The sequence below is a fragment of the Oncorhynchus keta genome, chromosome 6, assembly GCF_023373465.1.
Source record: "Oncorhynchus keta strain PuntledgeMale-10-30-2019 chromosome 6, Oket_V2, whole genome shotgun sequence".
Taxonomy (NCBI): Eukaryota; Metazoa; Chordata; class Actinopteri; order Salmoniformes; family Salmonidae; genus Oncorhynchus; species Oncorhynchus keta.
The window spans coordinates 30337185-30357143 of record NC_068426.1 but is presented as its reverse complement, the minus strand read 5'-3'; the positions used below and the strand labels follow the sequence as shown (position 1 = coordinate 30357143).

At 42.5% G+C, this 19959-nt stretch overlaps 3 protein-coding genes across 7 annotated transcripts in view; 1 reads left to right on the top strand and 2 right to left on the bottom strand.

The window, feature by feature from the left end:
• Positions 1–3786, bottom strand: part of LOC118385376 (rho guanine nucleotide exchange factor 28) — a 123124-nt gene extending 119338 nt beyond the window's left edge. Inside the window, exon 1 of the mRNA XM_052521298.1 lies at positions 3544–3786. The gene's annotated coding sequence lies outside the window, so the exon portion shown is untranslated. The remainder of the gene's footprint in view (positions 1–3543) is intronic.
• LOC118385377 (ankyrin repeat family A protein 2-like) lies at positions 1925–7941 on the top strand. Of its 3 annotated transcripts, none has more exons than XM_035772479.2 (9): positions 1925–2040; positions 2481–2887; positions 3435–3593; positions 3806–3871; positions 4067–4164; positions 4372–4497; positions 4664–4730; positions 4904–4984; positions 6340–7941. In XM_035772479.2, exons 2-9 carry the CDS (start codon positions 2605–2607, stop codon positions 6393–6395), a joined length of 936 nt encoding a protein of 311 aa, XP_035628372.1. In that variant the 5' UTR covers positions 1925–2040; positions 2481–2604; the 3' UTR covers positions 6396–7941. The 3 variants fall into 3 exon arrangements, with proteins under 3 accessions (XP_035628372.1, XP_052377267.1, XP_035628373.1); XM_052521307.1 differs by lacking the exon at positions 6340–7941 and adding an exon at positions 5394–5493; XM_035772480.2 differs by having other exon boundaries at positions 1955–2111.
• Positions 7501–14186, bottom strand: LOC118385378 (transcription factor BTF3). Of its 3 annotated transcripts, none has more exons than XM_035772482.2 (6): positions 14051–14186; positions 12882–12950; positions 12599–12712; positions 12189–12390; positions 11746–11802; positions 7501–7826 (listed from the first exon to the last, which is right to left on the bottom strand). In XM_035772482.2, exons 1-6 carry the CDS (start codon positions 14153–14155, stop codon positions 7780–7782), a joined length of 594 nt encoding a protein of 197 aa, XP_035628375.1. In that variant the 5' UTR covers positions 14156–14186; the 3' UTR covers positions 7501–7779. The 3 variants fall into 3 exon arrangements, with proteins under 3 accessions (XP_035628375.1, XP_035628376.1, XP_035628377.1); XM_035772483.1 differs by having other exon boundaries at positions 13986–14122; XM_035772484.2 differs by lacking the exon at positions 14051–14186 and adding an exon at positions 13900–13958.
• Between the last annotated feature and the right edge of the window lie 5773 nt (positions 14187–19959).

Below are 19959 nucleotides of genomic sequence, written 5' to 3'. Positions count from 1 at the left end.
AGAAAGCTGTGGTGAGACAAATGTTGATAGCAGGTTGATTTAGCGTTTGATCCTTTGTACCAGATCAGAAATCCACAGAAATAAATCAAATAATATCTATTGCTTGGCCAATTGATCCCTAACCAAAATATAAAGTTATGTTTTATGAGCTAAATTAGCAGCATTTGAAAATAGCCACATAAATATTAGCGGATAAAATAGAGAGGTGGCCCCTAATTTCCTGATCTGGACAGGGGTTTAGCTATGAAAACTCCGACAAAAACAAAAGCGAATGGCGTTTATTTTAGGACTACACTCTATGTCAGGACTTGACAGATTAGGGAGAAATATTTGGCATATCCCCCTAAATCAGATTAGCATGTTGCAATTTCGACCAGTGAAGGGGAAAACCTCTGACCGCTCAAACGAATGAGTAATTCCAGATTATTCAAGCAGAAGTAACATGCTTCAAATGGTGACATGTAGAGACTTTGCAGCACAAAAGGAAACACTTAAGATAGCTAGCTGGGTCAATAAATGTTTTTAATTTCATCTGAATGGTACCATATACATTTCTACAAACCTACATACTCTACTGCTCTATTACTTTAAATTGAGAATGAAAAGAGTAACTTCAAACATGTTTATGAGAGAAAATCATCAAAGATTGGATAAACACCTGGCACACTTCTAATATGCCTGTTTCCATCTTCTGTGATTCAAATCAATTCAAATGTATTTGTCACATGCGCTGAGTACAAAAGGTTCGCCTTACCGTGAAATGCTTATTTACAAGCCCTTAACTCTATTTCTTGAACTGCGTTATTGGTTAAGAAAATAAAACAAAAGTAAAAATGTTTTAATTAAAAGTAACAATAAAATAACACTAAGGTGCAGGGTTACAGGTTAGTCCAGGTAATTTCAACATGTAGGTTGGTGTAAGGTTACTATGTATAGATAAGAAACAGTGAGTAGCAGTGTAAAAACAAGGGGGGTGGCATTTGAATAATTGTTCAGCAGTCTTATGGCTTCAGGGGTAGAAGCTGCTAAGGAGCCTTTTGGATCTGCTTGTCGTGTGGTAGCAGAGAGATCAGTTTATTTTGACTTGGGTCTCTAGGCCCTTCCTCTGACACCGCCTAGTATATAGGTCCTGGATGGCAGGAAGTTTGGCCCCCGTGATGTACTGGGGCATACGCACTACCCTCTGTAGCGCCTTACAGTCGGCTGGCTAACAGTGGCCATACAGGCGGTGATGCAACCGGTCAGGATGCTCTCGATGGTGCAGCTGTAGAACTTTGAGGATCTGGAGACGCATGCCAAATCCTTTCAGTCTCCTGAGGGGGACCCGCTCCACTACAGCCCAGTCGATGTTAATGGGGGCCTGTTCGGCCCTCTTTTTCCCGTAGACCACGATCAGCTCCTTTGTCTTTGGTTTACAATGGAACCATTTCATTCAAGGAAAATATTCAAGGAAAATTGAGCAATTGTTCTAATGAACCTGTGGTCAAAAAAATAATTGCATCGCATAAACCAATTTTTAGCATTTGACCAAAACTGTGATCTTTATGCTTCAGATGGTAATCTCACAGCAGGGTAACCAATGTAGCCTAATCTATTATCCAAGCTTTCGTATTAAAATGGATTAACAAAAACATTGCAAAATGTCATGGTAAAACTTTAATTCACCCAGGTTAGGTTTTTGGAGCTGACACACAAGTAAAACACAGGTCCCCAAGGCCTCAAAGAATTGTATGCGATAGGCCTCCGCAACCAGAATATGGACAACTAAAAAACACAACAGAGGCTTGGTTATTAAGTGTCATTCATTGTCAAATTTGCTAAAATACAAAATATTTTTCTGTATGTTTTCAATAATTGTAAGTGTCGCGCTAGAATAAAGCATGTTTTCGAATGTTTTATTGTTCACATACCTGGTTTTACAGTCTGGCACATTATGAAGAGAAAAAAACTTTAGTGCTCATGCGCGAGAAACAAGTAGAATGCCAGCTATCAACTCCTTGCACCATCGGTGGACATTACACAAAATGTGTTAGCTACTTAGTAAGAAATTATTTATTATTAATAAATGTAAATCACTAACAACGGTGTAAGTTGTGCTTCTAATCAGTACGGTAGGTTGCTTGCAATGGATGATACTGGGTCTGTTAGCTAGCTTGCTAACACTTAGCTAGCTACGTCTCGTTCAACGAGTTGGCCAATCTTGGGCTAGCTAACACTAGTCGGTCTGTTTGGGTCTCGTCTTTATTATTTATTTCAAAATATTACCTAACTACCAGTAATGGTAAGTCAGACAGCATTTGGTTGTAGCTAGCTAGGCCCTAAAATTGAACGATGTAAGCCTCTGGACGGATTTGATCCTGTTGTTAATTAGGCATGATCCTTGTCTGTTCTCTTGCAACCACTCTCTCCTGTGGGTTTATGCATATTAGCACTAACCCTCGGCCTACCCAATGCTGATGTTACGTTTGAATTCATTCTAGGCTTTCACTGACTTTTCTCTTATGGCACACTCGATGTGGTAAACAAAGTCTTCGTTAACCAAGACAGTCGCCATCACATCCACCCAGCACTGAGTCGACCCTCTTGACTCTTAACTACTCAGTCATGGACAAAGGTTTGGTACCAGGCAGGACCAGTTCGGTCTCAGAGGAGATGGAGGGGATATGTGTGATGCCAGATATGAGTGGCATCAAGTCGGAGCACCCGGGTGGAAGTGCGGACAACACAGGTGCACAGAACGTGGCCATGGGGATCAAGTTCATTCTGCCCAACCGCTTCGATATGAACGTATGCTCAAGATTCGTCAAGTCACTCAACGAAGAGGACAGCAAAAACATACAGGACCAGGTCAACTCCGATTTGGAGGTGGCTTCTGTTTTATTTAAAGGTACCAACTAACTACCAACTGTTGACGCACTCATTGGTATTACAATGCAATTCGCATGTTTTACCCTATCCCCCAGTACTCTTATTAAAGGTGCCTACCGTTACTCCCTCAGTTTCTGGCGGCCTTCTTCCGTTAGCGTTACAATACAGGTGTTCGGAACACGCTATATACGGAATTAGAACAGGTGGTCCTTCGGTCTTAAAACACGAGCTGTAACATTGAGAAATTGCTACGTAGGAACACTAACCCTATAAAAAGGTGTATAAATGTTACAATTATATATATATTAGTGTTCCTACGTAGCAATTTCTCAATATATATATATACACACATTCTCACTGATATGCGTGTAAATGTTCAGGCCGAGCGTTGGGGGTCTTAAAACTACCCGGTAGAAGACGCCTTCGTTCAATGACTTAGTTATGTGTAATTTAGTGGAACAGAGAGCCATGATTTTAGGCTAATTTGATCCCATATAAATCAGGTATTTTGCTGCTCAATTGAACAGAGCTAATGTTTGATGATGCTGCTGCCTCTTGCCTTTCAGCCGAGTGTAATATTCAGACGTCACCCTCACCGGGGATACAAGTACGTCATGTTTATACCCCGTCCACCACCAAACACTTCTCTCCCATCAAACAGTCGACAACACTCACCAACAAGCACCGTGGTAACGAAGTGTCCTCCACTCCTCTTCTCGTCCACTGTAAGTACCTGAGCTCATCTTAAAATAAAGGTGGTTTCTTTGTCCAATGTACAGACTTCCAATTTAGAGGTCGGAGCAGTGGGCAGCTATATGAAGGCGTTTATCCTAGAGTTGTCACACATCACTTAGCCTCAAACATGACAACACAAATCATACCTGAATCTAACATTGAACGATGGCTGCTTGACCTCTGACCTATGATGTCTTTCCAGCTCTGTCCATTCACCAGCTAGCAGCACAGGGTGAAATGGTTTTCCTAGCCAGCAGGATTGAACAAGGTGAGGATGTCCTCAAGGTGGAGTTCTATTTGTTTTGTTATATTGATGTTGTCGGGCTCCTTAGAACCATGCAGTCACATAATTAAGTTGGTAAGAACAATATGTACTCAAGAACGTCTATAATATGGCTCTCACTGGTTGACTTGAAAGATGTGGAACATGTTACTGATTGCTTTGGTGTTTGTATGGCTGTAGAGACTGTGATTAACCTGCAGGATGAGGAAGGCTTCACCCCCCTGATGTGGGCTGCAGCACATGGACAGATTGCAGTCGTAGAATTCCTGCTTCAGAATGTAAGTACAATGACATGTTGAGACGAATAACTCAGCAAATGACTAAATTCATTTGAACAACATGGTACAGAAATATAGTCAGACATTGTTATAAAATGTACATAAAACAGCAAAACACCACATTGTTGAAATCATGTTTTGACTAAATGGGCCGCTTAGACCTGACTTTTCTCGCTTATGGTCTGTCTCCATGTTCTCTTCCTTTAGGGAGCGGACCCCAACCTGTTGGCTAAAGGCAGAGAGAGTGCTCTGTCTCTGGCATGCAGTAAGGGATATACAGACATCGTGAAGATGCTCATCGATTGTGGGGTGGATGTCAATGAATATGACTGGGTAGGAAAGTTAGCTGATTCAGGATTTTAAACTGTATTCTTGTGTATGGCTTATGTAGACAAATGGATCCCCCAAATCAGTAATGTGAATGTGGTGAGCTTACCTTCCTGGAGGCTGCCCAAGGTGTTTGCCCGAATGTGATGCAGTGTTTGTGGGTTGGTTTCAGAACGGCGGGACTCCCGTGCTCTACGCTGTCCATGGGAACCATGTACCCTGTGTGGAAATCCTCCTGGGTAAGGACTGACTGGCTGGCTGACTGACCTTCCACTCAGCAGACATACTGTACTTATCAACAGCAGTGGCGGTTATCTGAAACTGACTTAATGTTTAGGTAAATTGTTTAGATGTAGGCTGTATTTGTGTAGACGGGTCTGTCATCTGATGAATTCAAACTTTCCTGTCACAGAAAGTGGAGCCGACCCCACCATTGAGTCCGACTCTGGCTTCAACGCTATGGATATGGCTGTGGCAATGGGCCATAGGAATGGTATACAAATATGCATTTCATATCATTTATAGGCTATATACTTATCATGAACAGGTTGCAATATCATGAATCCTTTCACAAGAGGCATTGTACTCTATGCATACATAAAGCAGAAATATAGCCGTTCATTACTTGTCTTTTGCCAGGTTCACTTTCTTAAAGATACATATGGTGCAGACAACTTAACTACATATTAGAATATTTTGAAAGAAACAAGGGTATTTGGTGAAAGTTCCTTCTAGTCAGTGTATAACAATAGGCAGGTTTCCATTGACCCAGGTTTATTTGACAAAAGCAATGTCGCAAAAAAAGACGTAATGGAAACGACAGCTATAGGAGAAATATTCTAAAGCGACATGTATTTGTTCGACGGGTGGATTTTGAATTTTTCAAACTTTTTTTTTTATAGAAAACTTAAATGCTGATTGCAGGATAATTTAGAAGGTACATGGGCACGTGATGTCATCACAACTACGAAGCTCCACTCAACATTTAATTCTTAAAAGGCATACTGCTTGCTAAATAAATATGTAACTACTGAAAAAAAAATGTAAAGTGGTTTCATGAGCTGAAATAAGATCCCAGAAATGTTCCGTATGCACAAAAGGCTTCTCATTTTGCTCACAAATTTGTTTACATCCCTGTTAGTGAGCATTTATTTGCCAAGCTAGTCCATCCACCTGACCGGAGTGGCATATTAAGAAGCTGATAAAACAGCATGATCATTACAGGTGCACATGAGAATTAGAATGTCAATTCTTGCATTCTATTCATGCTGGCTTTCCCAGTGTACCTGTATGCCCTCCCACCCACCTGTAGGCAATTTAATGCATAATTTGCCAAAATGGATAATGGAAACACTCCAACCACTATTTTTCTTAGACTAGGTTTTTGCAAGTGTTATTTTTAGGCGTGACATTACATCCACCTGTTTAGTGGCACAAGACCATTCAATGGAAATGCACCGTATCAGGCAATTGGCGCATCTATTTTCTATGTCAATTTCTCTTAACAATTCAAATTGCTGGACAAGTTAGTAAGGTGCTGTGTATGCTAAGGCTAGACGTGTCATTGTTATGGAAACATATCCCAATCAATCCATGCTCAAACTAACCCAGTAGCTGTTACGATTTCATGACTTGGATATTTGTACTCTGGAAATAAGAGACCTAATGTTTAAAATGGCCTTTTGGAGCTGTGCTGTTTGAGGATAGCATTCTTATGTCCTTTTCTTGTCAGTTCAGGTTAAGCAACCGAGCTTTCCTATTTACCTTTAACCAACTCTACCAGATACTTGCCTTTTTGATTTCGTACAATACTCAAACTTTCATGAAACTTCTCTATTCTCTGATCAGTTCAACAGGTGATGGAGGCCCATCTACTGAAGCTGCTGATGGGGATGCGAGAGTGACCAGAGCCCAGGGAAAAGCCACTAACCTGGGGACATGAGGAATTGAGGGATTGCCTGGGAATGGAAATGCAGTATACAGCAGATGCCATAGCGAAGAAAGAAATGTCTGAGGACAATCGTGAAGCACGTCTGAGGCTCATGTGTGAAACGTTTAGGAAGCATGTGTGTGAGTATTTAGGCACCCCATGTATCCGTTTTGGGTAGACATCCTATTGAGTTTTGTAACAAACCATGTAAGAAACTAGTGCATAAACCCAAACCATTCCTTAATAATGGGGGATGTTGAAAGTTGAGTTAATTGCACACGTCATTTGAGAATTCTGCCCCTCATGAAAAGGGTATTGGCATGAGAGTAAAACAGCCTAGTGGGTCAACTGCCGCAACGACTAAGAGCATAGACTTCTATGCTGTTTTGGTGCCCTAGCTCCCACGTAACAGCATTCAGCGAACCTGTGCACATACTGTGTGTGACGGAACAAAGGCTTGCATCTCAATATCTGCAGTGCTGCTCGTGGCAACGTCATTTCGCGGGCTACTTTTAACAAGTTGTGGTGAAATTAAGTACATCAAATAATAAATATTAATAAAATTGGTCCCATGTTAAGAGATAAAAAAAAAAAAAAAAATCCACAGCCACAAAAAGCTTCTCAAATTTTGTCCAGAAAAAATAAACACGCACACTGCTCTTGGTAGCATCACTGCTCTTTATTAAGCTTTACGTATCAGCCTCAGAGCTTTTTCAAATATATGTAAAGCTTAATAAAAGAGCAGTGTTGCGGGGAGGGGGACTGCTGTAGGTAGGTTGTAGTTTAATGTATATTTGTGTTTATCTGCCCGACTTCATTGGAAGATATGGTTGAAATGCCATCCTAGGGTACATTAGTTTAGTAGAATGTTCCTTCAGATTTTTGCTAGTGCTGCTTTATTGTAAAAAACACCTTGTAAACCATCTTCACCAAATTCTCATTTATTCAAAGTAAACGCTGTGCACGTCGGTGCAAGTGTAAATGGCCTTTAAGTCACATTGTTGGCAGTCCGGCGCACTACTTAGTTGTCCATGGGGTGCAATTTAAAAAAATGTTTAAGTAATCAGAGAAAATATAAATTGACAATAGCAAAATGTTTATTCCAGATATAGTTTCAGCCAGACTGCAAAGAAATCAGGTTCAGTAACATGGAAGAAACAGCTGAAGAGAATATGAAGAGCACGAACCACAGAACCCGTACAATCTCTCACTGACTCAAACTGGACACGGACACCACAGTGCACAAAAAAGTATGAGTCGGGTGGCAAGAAATAAAAAATTAAATAAAAAAAATAACACCTAGTGCCCTTATCCAACCCAGTCAAGTCCTGTTGAGACTCCTGAAGGTCTTTTTTTCTTTAGTTTGCCTCATCCTTGGAAGCCTCATCGAAATTCTCCACCAGATCTAAAAACAACAAGAGCCAACGGTGGGTAAGTGACGTGTCAGTAAGGTTAAACAGGCCTAAATACAAACATACATGCCTCTTTCTACTAATCTCAGACCACTTAAGAAAAAAAGAGTTTATCTGAAACATGATCCCAGGTACAACCCCCCCCCACAAAATCAGCTCTCCCTTTACACTCAGAACGAGTCTCGCTCTGCAAGGGGAAGGTACACAGAACTCCCAAAAACAGATGTAAAAATCATGGCACTGAAGATCAAAGGCACTGAGGATCTCAAGGAGGGTCCTATTTTTTTCAATGAAGACTGAAATCTGTCAAGTCCATATGTCTCAGAGGGGTTGTGAGGGTTCAAATGGACACAAAGGGAAACTAAACTCCAGTAATAACATGGCATAGACATAGACTGTCAACGGGATTCAACCATTCCTCACGCTGAACGGGAGTGTAATCGTTTGAGAAAACTTTGGGTTACGGGAAAAGGATAGCCCTGGGAAAAGCTGTGGGTAATTTTAATGGCAACCTCATGTGTTTGGACCCATTTTCTCCAACAAAGAAAAGCAAACTGCTTTCAGAACTCCTAAACAACGAACAACATTTCAAACACTAAGCCCACCACCCCGACTCCCACCCATCACCAATTACTCTAGTCATTGTTGGATCCCCTGAGCATGACCCCCTTCAATTCCCAAAAGTAAGCAAACCCTGGCAAGGTTTTATGAATTGGAGGGAAAGTAAAAGCCCAGATGTAACTTATTCTGGAGGCAGACTTCAGAGAAAGTATAACATGTATACTAACTAGACATGTGGGTGATGTTGAGACAAAGGTGCACGTCACTGAGCAAATTCACAAGAGGCCAAGAACCAGGTCCATTATTGACGATACCTACACAATCCCTATGGTCAAGTAGAAATAAGCAGGGAGGGAAAAGAACCAATAACTAGAGATGTGTCCATCCATGCCAAGAGGGTGGGAGTGGGACAGCGTCAAATGTACTGCCAGAGGCTGGTGTGATTCTCACAAGGATGCCTCCATTGCTACACTTCCACCTAAAGTGCTCCACACAGTATGCAACAGATCTGACTTTGCTTTGTTTCCGTAGTTCCACGTACTTTTGCGCAGCTGAAATTCTGGGATCGCTCCGTTTGCAGAGACTGAAATCACTGGAGAGCTCTTAAAAGGAATGATTCACCAATTTTGAATGTTTTGTTTTTGTGCATCTGAGTGATGTTCTATCAATTCCCTGGGTCAGTTCATGTTTGAGTTATTGGCATTGCAAGCAGGCAGAAATCCAGCCGGTATGACTTAGCACTGTGATAGTTGCTCTCGCTGGAAGGTAAATAGGAACACGACCTTTAGATTGCTAAAAGGTCTGTCATGCATGTCAGACTTCAATACGGGCCATGTCATAATGTCATAACTCGGGAGGATGTCTTCTCGAATTAGCCATTGATCATATTTTTGCAATATTCCTACCTCGATGTGTAATTTAACAGAATTTTCCTATTTGTCTGCCTCCTCAGTCCAGGGTAAGTCCAGTCCAGTCATGATGCAGTGGCCAAAGATATCAGAAAGGCGATAGGAATCAAAATGAAGGAGCGTAAATTCAACAGAAACTTCCCTTTTTCAGGACCCTGTCTTTCAAAGAATTTGTAAAAATCCAAATAACTTCACAGATCATTGTAAAGGATTTAAACACGGTTTCCCATGCTTGTTCAACGAACATGCAACCTGTGGAACGGTCGTTAAGAAACTAAACTAACAGCTTACAGACGGTAGGCAATTATGGTCACTTATGAAAACTTAGGACATCAAGAATGCACAATCCCTCCATCAGTGCTCAGAGTGTACGCAATAGGCTGGACTGAGGGCTTGTAGGCCTGTTGTAAGGCAGGTCCTCACCAGACATCACCGGCAACACGTCACCTATGGGCAAACCCACAGTCACTGGACCAGACAGGACTGGCAAAAAAGTGCTCTTCACTGACGAGTCGCGGTTTTGTTTCACCAGGGGTGATGGTTGGATTCACATTAATTGTCAAAGAAATGAGCGTTACACCGACGCCTGTACTCTGGAGCGGGATCGATTTGGAGTTGGAGGGTCCGTCATGGTCTGGGGAGGTGTGTCACAGCATCATTGGACTGAGCTTGTAGTCATTGCAGGCATTCTCAACGCTGTGCGTTTCAGGGAAAACATCCTCCTCCCTCATGTGGTACCCTTCCTGCAGGCTCATCCTGACATGACCCTCCAGCTTGACAATGCCACCAGCCATACTGCTTGTTCTGTGCGTGATTTCCTGCAAGACAGGAATGTCAGTGTTCTGCCATGGCCAGCAAAGAGCCTGGATCTCAATCCCATTTAGCATGTCTGAGACCTGTTGGATCGGGGAGGGTGTGGGCTATTCCCCCCAGAAATGTCCAGGAACTTACAGGTGCCTTGGTGGAAGAGTGGGGTAACATCTGTGGACCTTCTGTGGCTCAGTTGGTAGAGCATGGCGCTTGTAACGCCAGGGTAGTGGGTTCGATTCCCGGGACCACCCATACGTAGAATGTATGCACACATGACTGTAAGTCGCTTTGGATAAAAGCGTCAGCTAAATGGCATATATTATTATATTATCTGGCACAGTCCACGAGGAGAAGATGCACTGCAGTACTTAATGCAGCTGGTGGCCACACCAGACACCAGATATAGATACTTTTAAATTTGACCCCCTTTGTTCAGGGACACATTATTCCATTTCTGTTACTCACATCTGTGGAACTTGTTCAGTTTATGTCTGTTGTTGAATCTTATGTTCATACAAATATTTACACAAGTTCGCTGAAAATAAACGCAGTTGACAGAGGACATAATGCCCCACCAATTGCGTTCACGTTGTCATGCTGCGTCCTGCAGTTGCTATAATCCCTTATCAAACGGACTATGTCGAGAAACGTGCCCATTTTCCTTGAGTACGCAACTACACAAATCCAAAGTTACACGATATTACAGATAGCAAGTTAATTCTCACATCTTGGACAAGATTTGTAATGTTGTACTTGATGAAATTGGTGCCAATGTTGGTTTTTTGAGCTAGCGCCTAATAGACTCCCATTCACTCCTTGAAGAGAACTTGTCCCAGAATCGCTCAGAAAGCACCGCTCGGTCCATTGACGTAGCATGGGCAACGTTTCCCCATCTCCTCAAAAGTATATCTGCTGTTGCGAATGTCCGACTCCACTGAGGCACATCGATCTGCAGGTTGAACATGGTGAGATTGTAGTGATAGCTGTAAAATCGCCTAAACCAACTGCACTAACTAGCTCCTTCACATGCTGATATTGTCTTTGATATTATTGTGTGTAGCTACATTTGCTAGCTAGCCAGCCCATAGAGCATTGTATTGTGGATTTTGTAGTCGACCTGAGCTGCAACAGACTTCCACAACGATTTCCCATGTTGCTACCAACCTTACTACAAAGCCAAAATGAAACATTTGTTCACAAACAATATTGTTCTCAGTGTTTCTTAACACTGTAAATTAAAGGAATGAGTGGTTTTAGGGGGATTTTTCCTCTAAGACTTAGCCCACACCAGTGTGTCACTAGTGATTTTTGTTAATGAAAGCTAGTTTAAATGAGTTTCCATCAGGAGTGTGACTAAAGACTTGGGGTGAGCAGAATCAACTACTTTTACATCAAGACAGTTGCTTTGTGAGAAAATTAAAGTTCGGCTAGCTATTTTTTTTGTAAATGCCAGCGGAAAAGTACCAGTGGCCTGACTTTGGCCCAAAGTCAGAGCAGGTTTGCCGGAGCCACGGGCTAGTGAGAAACAGGTGCCGGCCCACATGGATGGAAACAGAAGTCTGAGTTAATTCTCAGATTTTGATTGTTTGAGTTTCAACCTCAGCACGTTGAGACTGCTCTTCATATAACTCACCTGGAACATCATCATCCTCTTCCTCTATGGGGGCAATTGGTGCTTTTCCATCTCCAGCTGTGAGGAAGAAATAAGAAATGTTAAACTACTTGCAGAGCAATGTACAGGAAGATGCATCCAATCATGAAGAATACGTCAAACAAATGGCATTTCTATTACAATTTCAGTGCTCAAGATCCATCGATGAACCTCCAGCCCTACTTCAAATCCCAAACATTCCAATTACAAGTGCAAAAAGGTTCAAATTATTACTGTGCATTTCTGTCTGTTTCGTTTACCAATCCACCTCCTCACACACACTAACACTACAGAAGTCTGTGGCCAAATCAAACAGATGAGGTGAAGACTATTTTGAAATGTCCCCCAGACACATGTACCCTGTTTGGGCAGCGCCTCGGCCAGTACCCCCTCACCATCCAGCTACCTCCCCCAGGAACACGTACCCTGTTTGGGTAGAGCCTCAGCCAGTCTCCGGAGGCTTGTCAGGCTGTCTGCTCCCAGCTGGTTGAGGATGCTGGGCAGCATCTCTGTCAGCTGCTTGGTTTCGGCGTGGCCAGTGATTGTGAAGGTGTTGGCTGCCAGGGAGGCCTGCACTTTGGGGTTGTTGAAGTGGATCACTGTCCCCTGGTTCGTAAACATGTTCACCTGCGAGGAATGAGAATGGTTATTTCATGTTACTTGCAGTCACACTAGACATCTCCATTTCTGAAAACTCACAGAGTTAGCTAAGTTGTGCCTTGAAAAGAACCCTCTGCTTTCAAAGAGATCAACGCATACATTTAAAAAGCATACATTTAAAAAGAGATGGCTACAGAGAGTGAATGGGTCAGTCTAACCATTGACCAGGCCTTACCTCTTCGATACCAGAGATGTTGTTGACGCCTAGTTTCTTTAGGGAGAACTGAAGTTTCTTGTCATCTGCTGTTGCGGTTCTGTGCACGACCTTCTTCTTTCTGCGAGCGGTGCCCTGTATAACAGAAGACAGATTTAACACCAGGTGCAAGATTAACTTTACAATAACATGTTTGTTTTTTAAACATATTGACTGTTTTAAATAGTGCCTGTGTTACTAGGTGGAAAAACATGATCGGAGCATAATGGGAAGAAATTGGTGTGTTAATGGCTTATTTTCTTACCTTGCCGCCAATGCGGACTTGTGCCTGAAGTTTGGCAAGTTTTTCTTGATTCATTATTATTTCTTTCATCTGAAATAGACAGCATTTGGGTTACTGGTATTATATAATTAGGATTATGTGTGTCTGGTTAACTAACGTTAAATTTGTAATACCTTTAAGCCCAGCCTCACTTAAGCCTGTATTTTTCTTACCGAAATTATTTTCTACTAACAGACTACCGCACCTCTCAGATTCAGAAGGGGTGGGTTAAATGCGCCAGACACATTTCAGTTGAAGGCATTCAGCTGTTCAACTGACTACGTATCCCCCTTTCCCCTTCCTTACACTAGTAACGTTACATGTAGCCTAAATTAATTTGAGCATGAAATACAAGTTGAAGGCACACCCCCACACGTGAGTGTACTGTTGATGTACAGTAATTTAGCAAAAATCCCCAAAACAGTAAATCAATATTGTGGTTGACAAGTTTGAAAGGCAACACTAAGATACGTCACGTTAGCAACCAAACTGCCTGTTGAGCAGTATCAGCTGGCTAGTAGATCACATATCAGCTAGCAAACGTTATAGAACATTTGCCAACGTCGTTAAGACGCAGACCTGCAACCAAAAAAAGCACAGACGCCACGGCTTAAATTAATGAACTGTAGCTAGCCAACAACGTTAGCTACATGTTGTCTGAGTCTAGCAGAAAAACTATCAACCAACTTACCAGTACTTAGTTGGTAAGTTATGTTTAGATATGAGAGCTAACGTTAGCTGGCTGGATAATAATAGGCACTGATGTAGCTAACTATGCTAACAGGCCGTTGTAACTGTTGATGTCAAAGAACTGGAACATGTCGAGAAAATGAAAAAAACACTGCCAGCTAAATATCTACATACATTTGACATGTCGACCATGACCACTGAAAAGTAAAAGCCAGATAAACGATGTATCGGGCTTTTTGCCTCTGGCTAGCTACCAAGTTGCTAAATTCGATTTGCGCCAGCGGTATTGGGCCTGTCACTCAAACCTCACCTCCCAGCTCTAAACTCCATTACCAAGCCCACTTGTGCTCAAACTCCACGATTTTTACCGGTCTGATAACCGAGGATATTGTTTACCGTGTGCAGTTGGAGAAGAGCAGAAACAGTGCAGGAAATAAGGTATTTTAGAGCTCCTCACTGACCTGCACACTAGCAACGAGCACACGCGGGGAGCAAGATGGAAGCGAGAGAGGCTGGAGGAAGTGACGTCCGGGCAGACGTGCAACCGCAAAAGTGCCTGATGTCATTCATATACCTCAGTGGCTGATGGGCCAGTTCATTTATGGGAATGAGGGATGGCCCTATATGTAATAATCCATGGAACTCTTTATGCCTTATAATAAATAAGGGAGTAGCTCTATATACCCTGATTATTTTATTATTAACCCGGAGCATGGTGTAAAAGGCAGACAGTCGCAGCTGCACTCAACGTGTGTATTGGTGCGCCCCAATACTCTAACAATGATTACACGTACTCATCTTAAGTGCAACACGACCTGGTGGCGTGAATGTGTAATGACGTGTTAATACCACATTCCTCCTCCCTTATTAAGATTTCAATATAAAATCTTCCCCCCAAAAAAACTTTTTTTTAGGATATACAACATAAGAATGCTATTTTATTGCATTAAAATGAACTAATGCTGAAATAACGTTCCTTTAACTGAAACAGCATTCTTTTTAACTTGTTCTGTACTCTACTGAACTAAACAAGTCAGTGTAAAGAATAAGCATGACAATAGACATTACATTTCACATGCTCACAAGCATTTTAGTTTACCCTGTTCACAGTTCAAAGTCCTTTAAGCAGCTTGGAAGCTTTGTGACTAACACTAGGGATAGCGTCCATTCTCAACAGAGGAGGAGCCACCAGCTGTTTCTGAGCCGGGCTCAGTATCTGACTCTGAAACTGGGTTCTCCTCTTCTTGAACTGTTTCCTTTGTTACGATCTCTGTCTGTGGAATGTGCACCATAGAAACAAGTGGATAGCTAGAGACCAGCCTGTCCTCTGCCATCACAACTAGTAACTCACTTGTTGTTCCCTCATGTCTGAAAATAATCTGATCAACATGTCTGCGAACCACTTTACCATCTCCCAACATTACCTTGTTGGAGACAGGACCAGTCACTGAGTCTATGAATCCAGGAATACATTTTGGCCCATGACTGACATTTCTGGTGAGGATAGGGTCCCCCTCTCCAAAACTTTGGCCCTTGGTTCATTTGTCATGGTTCTCTTTCAGTCTGTTTTGCTTGCGTTCAACTTTCCATTTCAGATCTGAATGGACTAGGTCCAGTGTGGAGCGTAGTCTTACAACCTAATAACAACTCAGCAGGAGAAAGCATTGTTGTGGATTGAGGTGTTATTCTGTAGCTGAACAGAACAGATTACACTTTTGTTGAAGATGGTTGATATGCAGCTGATGTCACGTGCACAATACCATTGTTTCTGGAGAATTCTTGTGCTTCAGTGCTCACGAAACAGGTTGTGTTGTCACTCACTCCTTCGGTTACTGAAGCTCTGTCATAGGCAATCTATAATAGTGGTGGATGAAGCAGAACAGGATACACATTCACCCATTTAGAATGCGCATCAATCAAAATCAGAAATATTTTCCCCATGAATGGTCCTGCGTAATCTATAGTTGAAGCCAGACATACACTTAGGTTGGAGTCATTAAAACTCATGTTCAACCACTCCACAAATTTCTTGTTAACAAACTAAAGTTTTGGCAAGTCGGTTAGGACATCTACTTTGTGCATGACACAAGTCATTTTTCAAACAATTGTTTACAGACAGATTATTTCACATATTCACACACTGTATCACAATTCCAGTTGGTCAGACATTTACGTACACGAAGTTGACTGTGCTTGTACAATTAGAGAAATTTGCTTGTAAAATTGTAAAATTGCTTGTAAAATTTGCTTGTAAAATTAGAGAAATTGATGGCATAGCTTTAGAAGCTTCTGATGATTCAAAAAAGTGTTTTTCTACATTTCATTTCACCTTTATTTAACCAGGATGGCTAGTTGAGAACAAGTTCTCATTTGCAACTGCGACCTGGCCAAGATAAAGCATAGCAGTTCGACATATACAACAACACGAAGATATACATGGAATAAACGAAACATACAGTCAATAATACAGTAGGAAAAAAGAAGAAAAAAAGTATATATACAGTCAGTGCAAATGAGGTAAGATAAGGGAGTTAAGGCAATAAATATGCCGTGGTGGCGAAATAATTACAATATAGCAATTAAACACTGGAATGGTAGATGTGCAGAAGATGAATGTGCAAGTAGAGATACTGGGGTGTATAAAGGAGCAAGATAAATAAATAAATACAGTATGGGGGTGAGGTAGTTGGATGGGCTATTTACAGACTGGCTATGTACAGGTGCAGTGATCTGTGAGCTGCTCTGACAGCTGGTGCTTAAAGCTAGTGAGGGAGATATGAGTCTCCAGCTTCAGTGATTCTTGCAGTTAGTTCCAGTCATTGGCAGCAGAGAATTGGAAGGAGAGGCGGTCAAAGGATTAATTGGCTTTGGGGGTGACCAGTGAGATATACCTGCTGGAGCGCGTGCTACGAGTGGGTGCTGCTATGGTGACCAGTGAGCTGAGGTAAGTAAGGGCTTTACCTAGCAGAGACTTGTAGATGACCTGGAGCCAGTGGGTTTGGCGACGAGAGTGAAGCCAGGGCCAGCCAACGAGAGCGTACAGGTCGCAGTGGTGGGTAGTATATGGGGCTTTGGTGACAAAACGGATGGCACTGTGATAGACTGCATCCAATTTGTTGAGTAGAGTGTTGGAAGCTATTTTATTTTGTAAATGACATCGCCAAAGTCGAGGATCGGTAGGGTGGTCAGTTTTACAAGGGTATGTTTGGCAGCATGAGTGAAGGATGCTTTTGTAATGAGTTTCCTCCTCTTCTTCCGAAGAGGAGAGGCGAAACGGATCAGAGGACCAATACGCGGCGTGGTAATTTTCCATGGTACTTTTTAATGCTATAAGGTACACATGAACAAAACTAACAAACCAAGAAATGTGAAACTCAAAACAGTCCTATCTGGTGCACACACAGAGACAGGAACAATCACCCACAAACACACAGTGAAACCCAGGCCACCTAAGTATGATTCTCAATCAGAGACAACTAATGACACCTGCCTCTGATTGAGAACCATACTAGGCCGAAACATCGAAATAACCAAAACATAGAAAAACAAACATAGACTACCCACCCAACTCACGCCCTGACCATACTAACTAAACACAAAACACAGAAAATAAAGGTCAGAACGTGACAGCTTTGTTGCGAAATAAGAAGCCAATTCTAGATTTAATTTTGGATTGGAGATGCTAAATGTGAGTCTGGAAGGAGAGTTTACAGTCTAACCAGACACCTAGGTATTTGTAGTTATCCACATACTCTAAATCAGAGCCGTCCAGAGTAGTGATGCTGGATGGGCGGACAGGTGCGGGCAGTGATCGGTTGAAGAGCATGCATTTAGTTTTACTTGCATTTAAGAGCAGTTGGAGGCCACGGAAGGAGAGTTGTATGGCATTGAAGCTCGTCTGGAGGTTAACACAGTGTCCAACGAAGGGCCAGAAGTATACAGAATGGTGTTGTCTGCTTAGAGGTGGATTAGAGAATCTCCAGCAGCAAGAGCAACATCATTGATGTATACAGAGAAGAGAGTCGGCCCGAGAATAAAACCCTGTGGCACCCCCATAGAGACTGCCAGAGGTCCGGACAACAGGCTCTCGGATTAGACAAACAGAACTCTATCTGATAAATAGTTGGTAAACCAGGTGAGGCAATCATTTGAGAACCCAAGGCTGTTGAGTCTGCCAATAAGAATGTGGTGATTGACAGAGTCAAAAGCCTTGGCCAGGTCAATGAATACGGCTGCACAGTAATGTCTCTTATCGATGGCGGTTATGATATCTTTTAGGAACTTTGAGCGTTGCTGAGGAGCACCCATGACCAGCTCTGAAACCAGATTGCATAGCGGAGAAGGTATGGTGGGATTCGGAATGGTCGGTGATCTGTTTGTAACTTGGCTTTCGAAGACCTTAGAAAGGCAGGGTATGAAAGATATAGGTCTGTAGCAGTTTTGGTATAGAGTGTCTCCCCCTTTGATGAGGGGGATGACCGCGGCAGCTTTCCAATCTTTGGGAATCTCAGATGATACGAAAGAGAGGTTGAACAGGCTACTGATAGGGGTTGCAACAATTTAGGCAGATCATTTTAGAAAGAGAAGGTCCAGATTGTCCAGCCCGGCTGATTTGTAGGGGTCCAGATTTTGCCGCTCTTTCCGAACATCAGCTATCTGGATTTCGGTGAAGGAGAAATCGAGGAGGCTTGGGCGAGATGCTGTGGATAGTGCAGGGCTGTTGACCGGGGTAGGGGTAGCCAGGTGGAAAGCATGGCCAGCCGTAGAATAATGCTTATTGAAATTCTCAATTATAGTGGATTTATCGGTGGTGACAGTGTTTCCTAGCCTCAGTGCAGTGGGCAGCTGGGAGGAGGTGCTCTTACTCTCCATGAACTTTACAGTGTCCCAGAACTTTTTTGAGTTTGTGCTACAGGATGCAGATTTCTGCTTGAAAAAGCTAGCCTTAGCTTTCCTAACTGCCTGTGTATATTGGTTCCTAACTTCTCTGAAAAGTTGCATATCACGGGGGCTATTTGATGCTAATGCAGAAAGCCACAGGATATTTTTTGTGCTGGGCAAAAGCAGTCAGGTCTGGAGAGAACCAAGGGCTATATCTGTTCCTGGTTCTACATTTTTTGAAAGGGGCATGCTTATTTAAGATGGTGAAGAAGGCACTTTTAAAGAATGACCAGGCATCCTCTACTGACGGGATGAGGTCAATATGCTTCCAGGATACCCGGGCCAGATTGATTAAAAAGGCCTGTTTTAGGGAGGGTTTGACAGTGATGAGGGGTGGTCGTTTGACCGCGGACCCATTACGGATGGAGTCAATGAGGCAGTGATCGCTGAGATCTTGCTTGAAAACAGCAGAGGTGTATTTGGAGGGCAAGTTGGTTAGGATTATATCTTTGAGGGTGCCAGTGTTTATAGGTTTGGGGTTGTAGCTGGTAGGTTCATTGATAATTTGTGTGAGATTGAGGGCATCAAGCTTAGATTGTAGGATGGCCAGGGTGTTGAGCATGTCACAGTTTAGGTCACCTATCAGCACGAGCTCTTAAGATAGATGGGGGGCAATCAGTTCACATATGGTGTCCAGGGCACAGCCGGGGGCAGAGGGTGGCCAATAGCAAGCGGCAACGGTGAGAGACTTGTTTCTGGAAAGGTAGATTTTTAAAAGTAGAAGCTTGAATTGTTTGGGAACAGTCCTGGATAGTAAGACAGAACTCTGCACGCTATCTCTGCAGTAGATTGCAACTCCGCCCCCTTTGGCAGTTCTATCTTGTCAGAAAATGTTATAGTTAGGGATGGAAATGTCAGGATTTTGGGTAATCTTCCTGAGGCAGGATTCAGACATGGCTAAGGCATTTGGGTTGGCAGAGTGTGCTAGGACAGTGAATAAAACAAACGAAAAGAATCAAGGTATAATGTACAGACAAAGGTATGGTAGGATGTGAATACAGTGGGGTTAAACCTGTGCATAGAGTGACCATGAAAGAGATATTGTCTCTAGGAATATCATTTAAACCAGGTGATGTCACCGAATGTGTTGGAGGTGGAATTAAAGTGTTCACTAAGGCGTATTGAGCAGGGCTAGAGGCTCTACAGTGAAATAAGGCAATAAATACTAACCAAAACAGCAATGGACAAGGCATATTGACGTTAGGGAGAGGCATGCGTAGCCGAGTAATCATGGGAGTCCATTGAGTGGCTTCAGGCACTGTGGATGTATTGTGGATGTATTTCAAGGCCTATGTTCAAATTCAGTGCCTCTTTGCTTGACATCACGGTAAAATCAAAAGAAATCAGCCAAAACTAAATTTTAAAAATCTCCTAGAGATGAACGTACTTTGGTGCAAAAAGTGCAAATCAATCCCAGAACAACAGCAAA

What these genes read in the sequence shown, in the direction of transcription:
- LOC118385377 (XM_035772479.2), top strand. Translation starts at nt 2,605, where the DNA reads ATGGACAAAGGTTTGGTACCAGGCAGGACCAGTTCGGTCTCAGAGGAG. An exon ending in GGCTTCTGTTTTATTTAAAG is followed by an intron (nt 2,888 to 3,434) that starts GTACCAACTAAC and finishes CTTGCCTTTCAG; the next exon opens with CCGAGTGTAATATTCAGACG. An exon ending in ATGTCAATGAATATGACTGG is followed by an intron (nt 4,498 to 4,663) that starts GTAGGAAAGTTA and finishes GGTTGGTTTCAG; the next exon opens with AACGGCGGGACTCCCGTGCT.
- LOC118385378 (XM_035772482.2), bottom strand. Translation starts at nt 14,155, where the DNA reads ATGACATCAGGCACTTTTGCGGTTGCACGTCTGCCCGGACGTCACTTC. An exon ending in AAGTCCGCATTGGCGGCAAG is followed by an intron (nt 12,713 to 12,881) that starts GTAAGAAAATAA and finishes TCTGTTATACAG; the next exon opens with GGCACCGCTCGCAGAAAGAA. An exon ending in TGAGGCTCTACCCAAACAGG is followed by an intron (nt 11,803 to 12,188) that starts GTACGTGTTCCT and finishes TCTTCCTCACAG; the next exon opens with CTGGAGATGGAAAAGCACCA.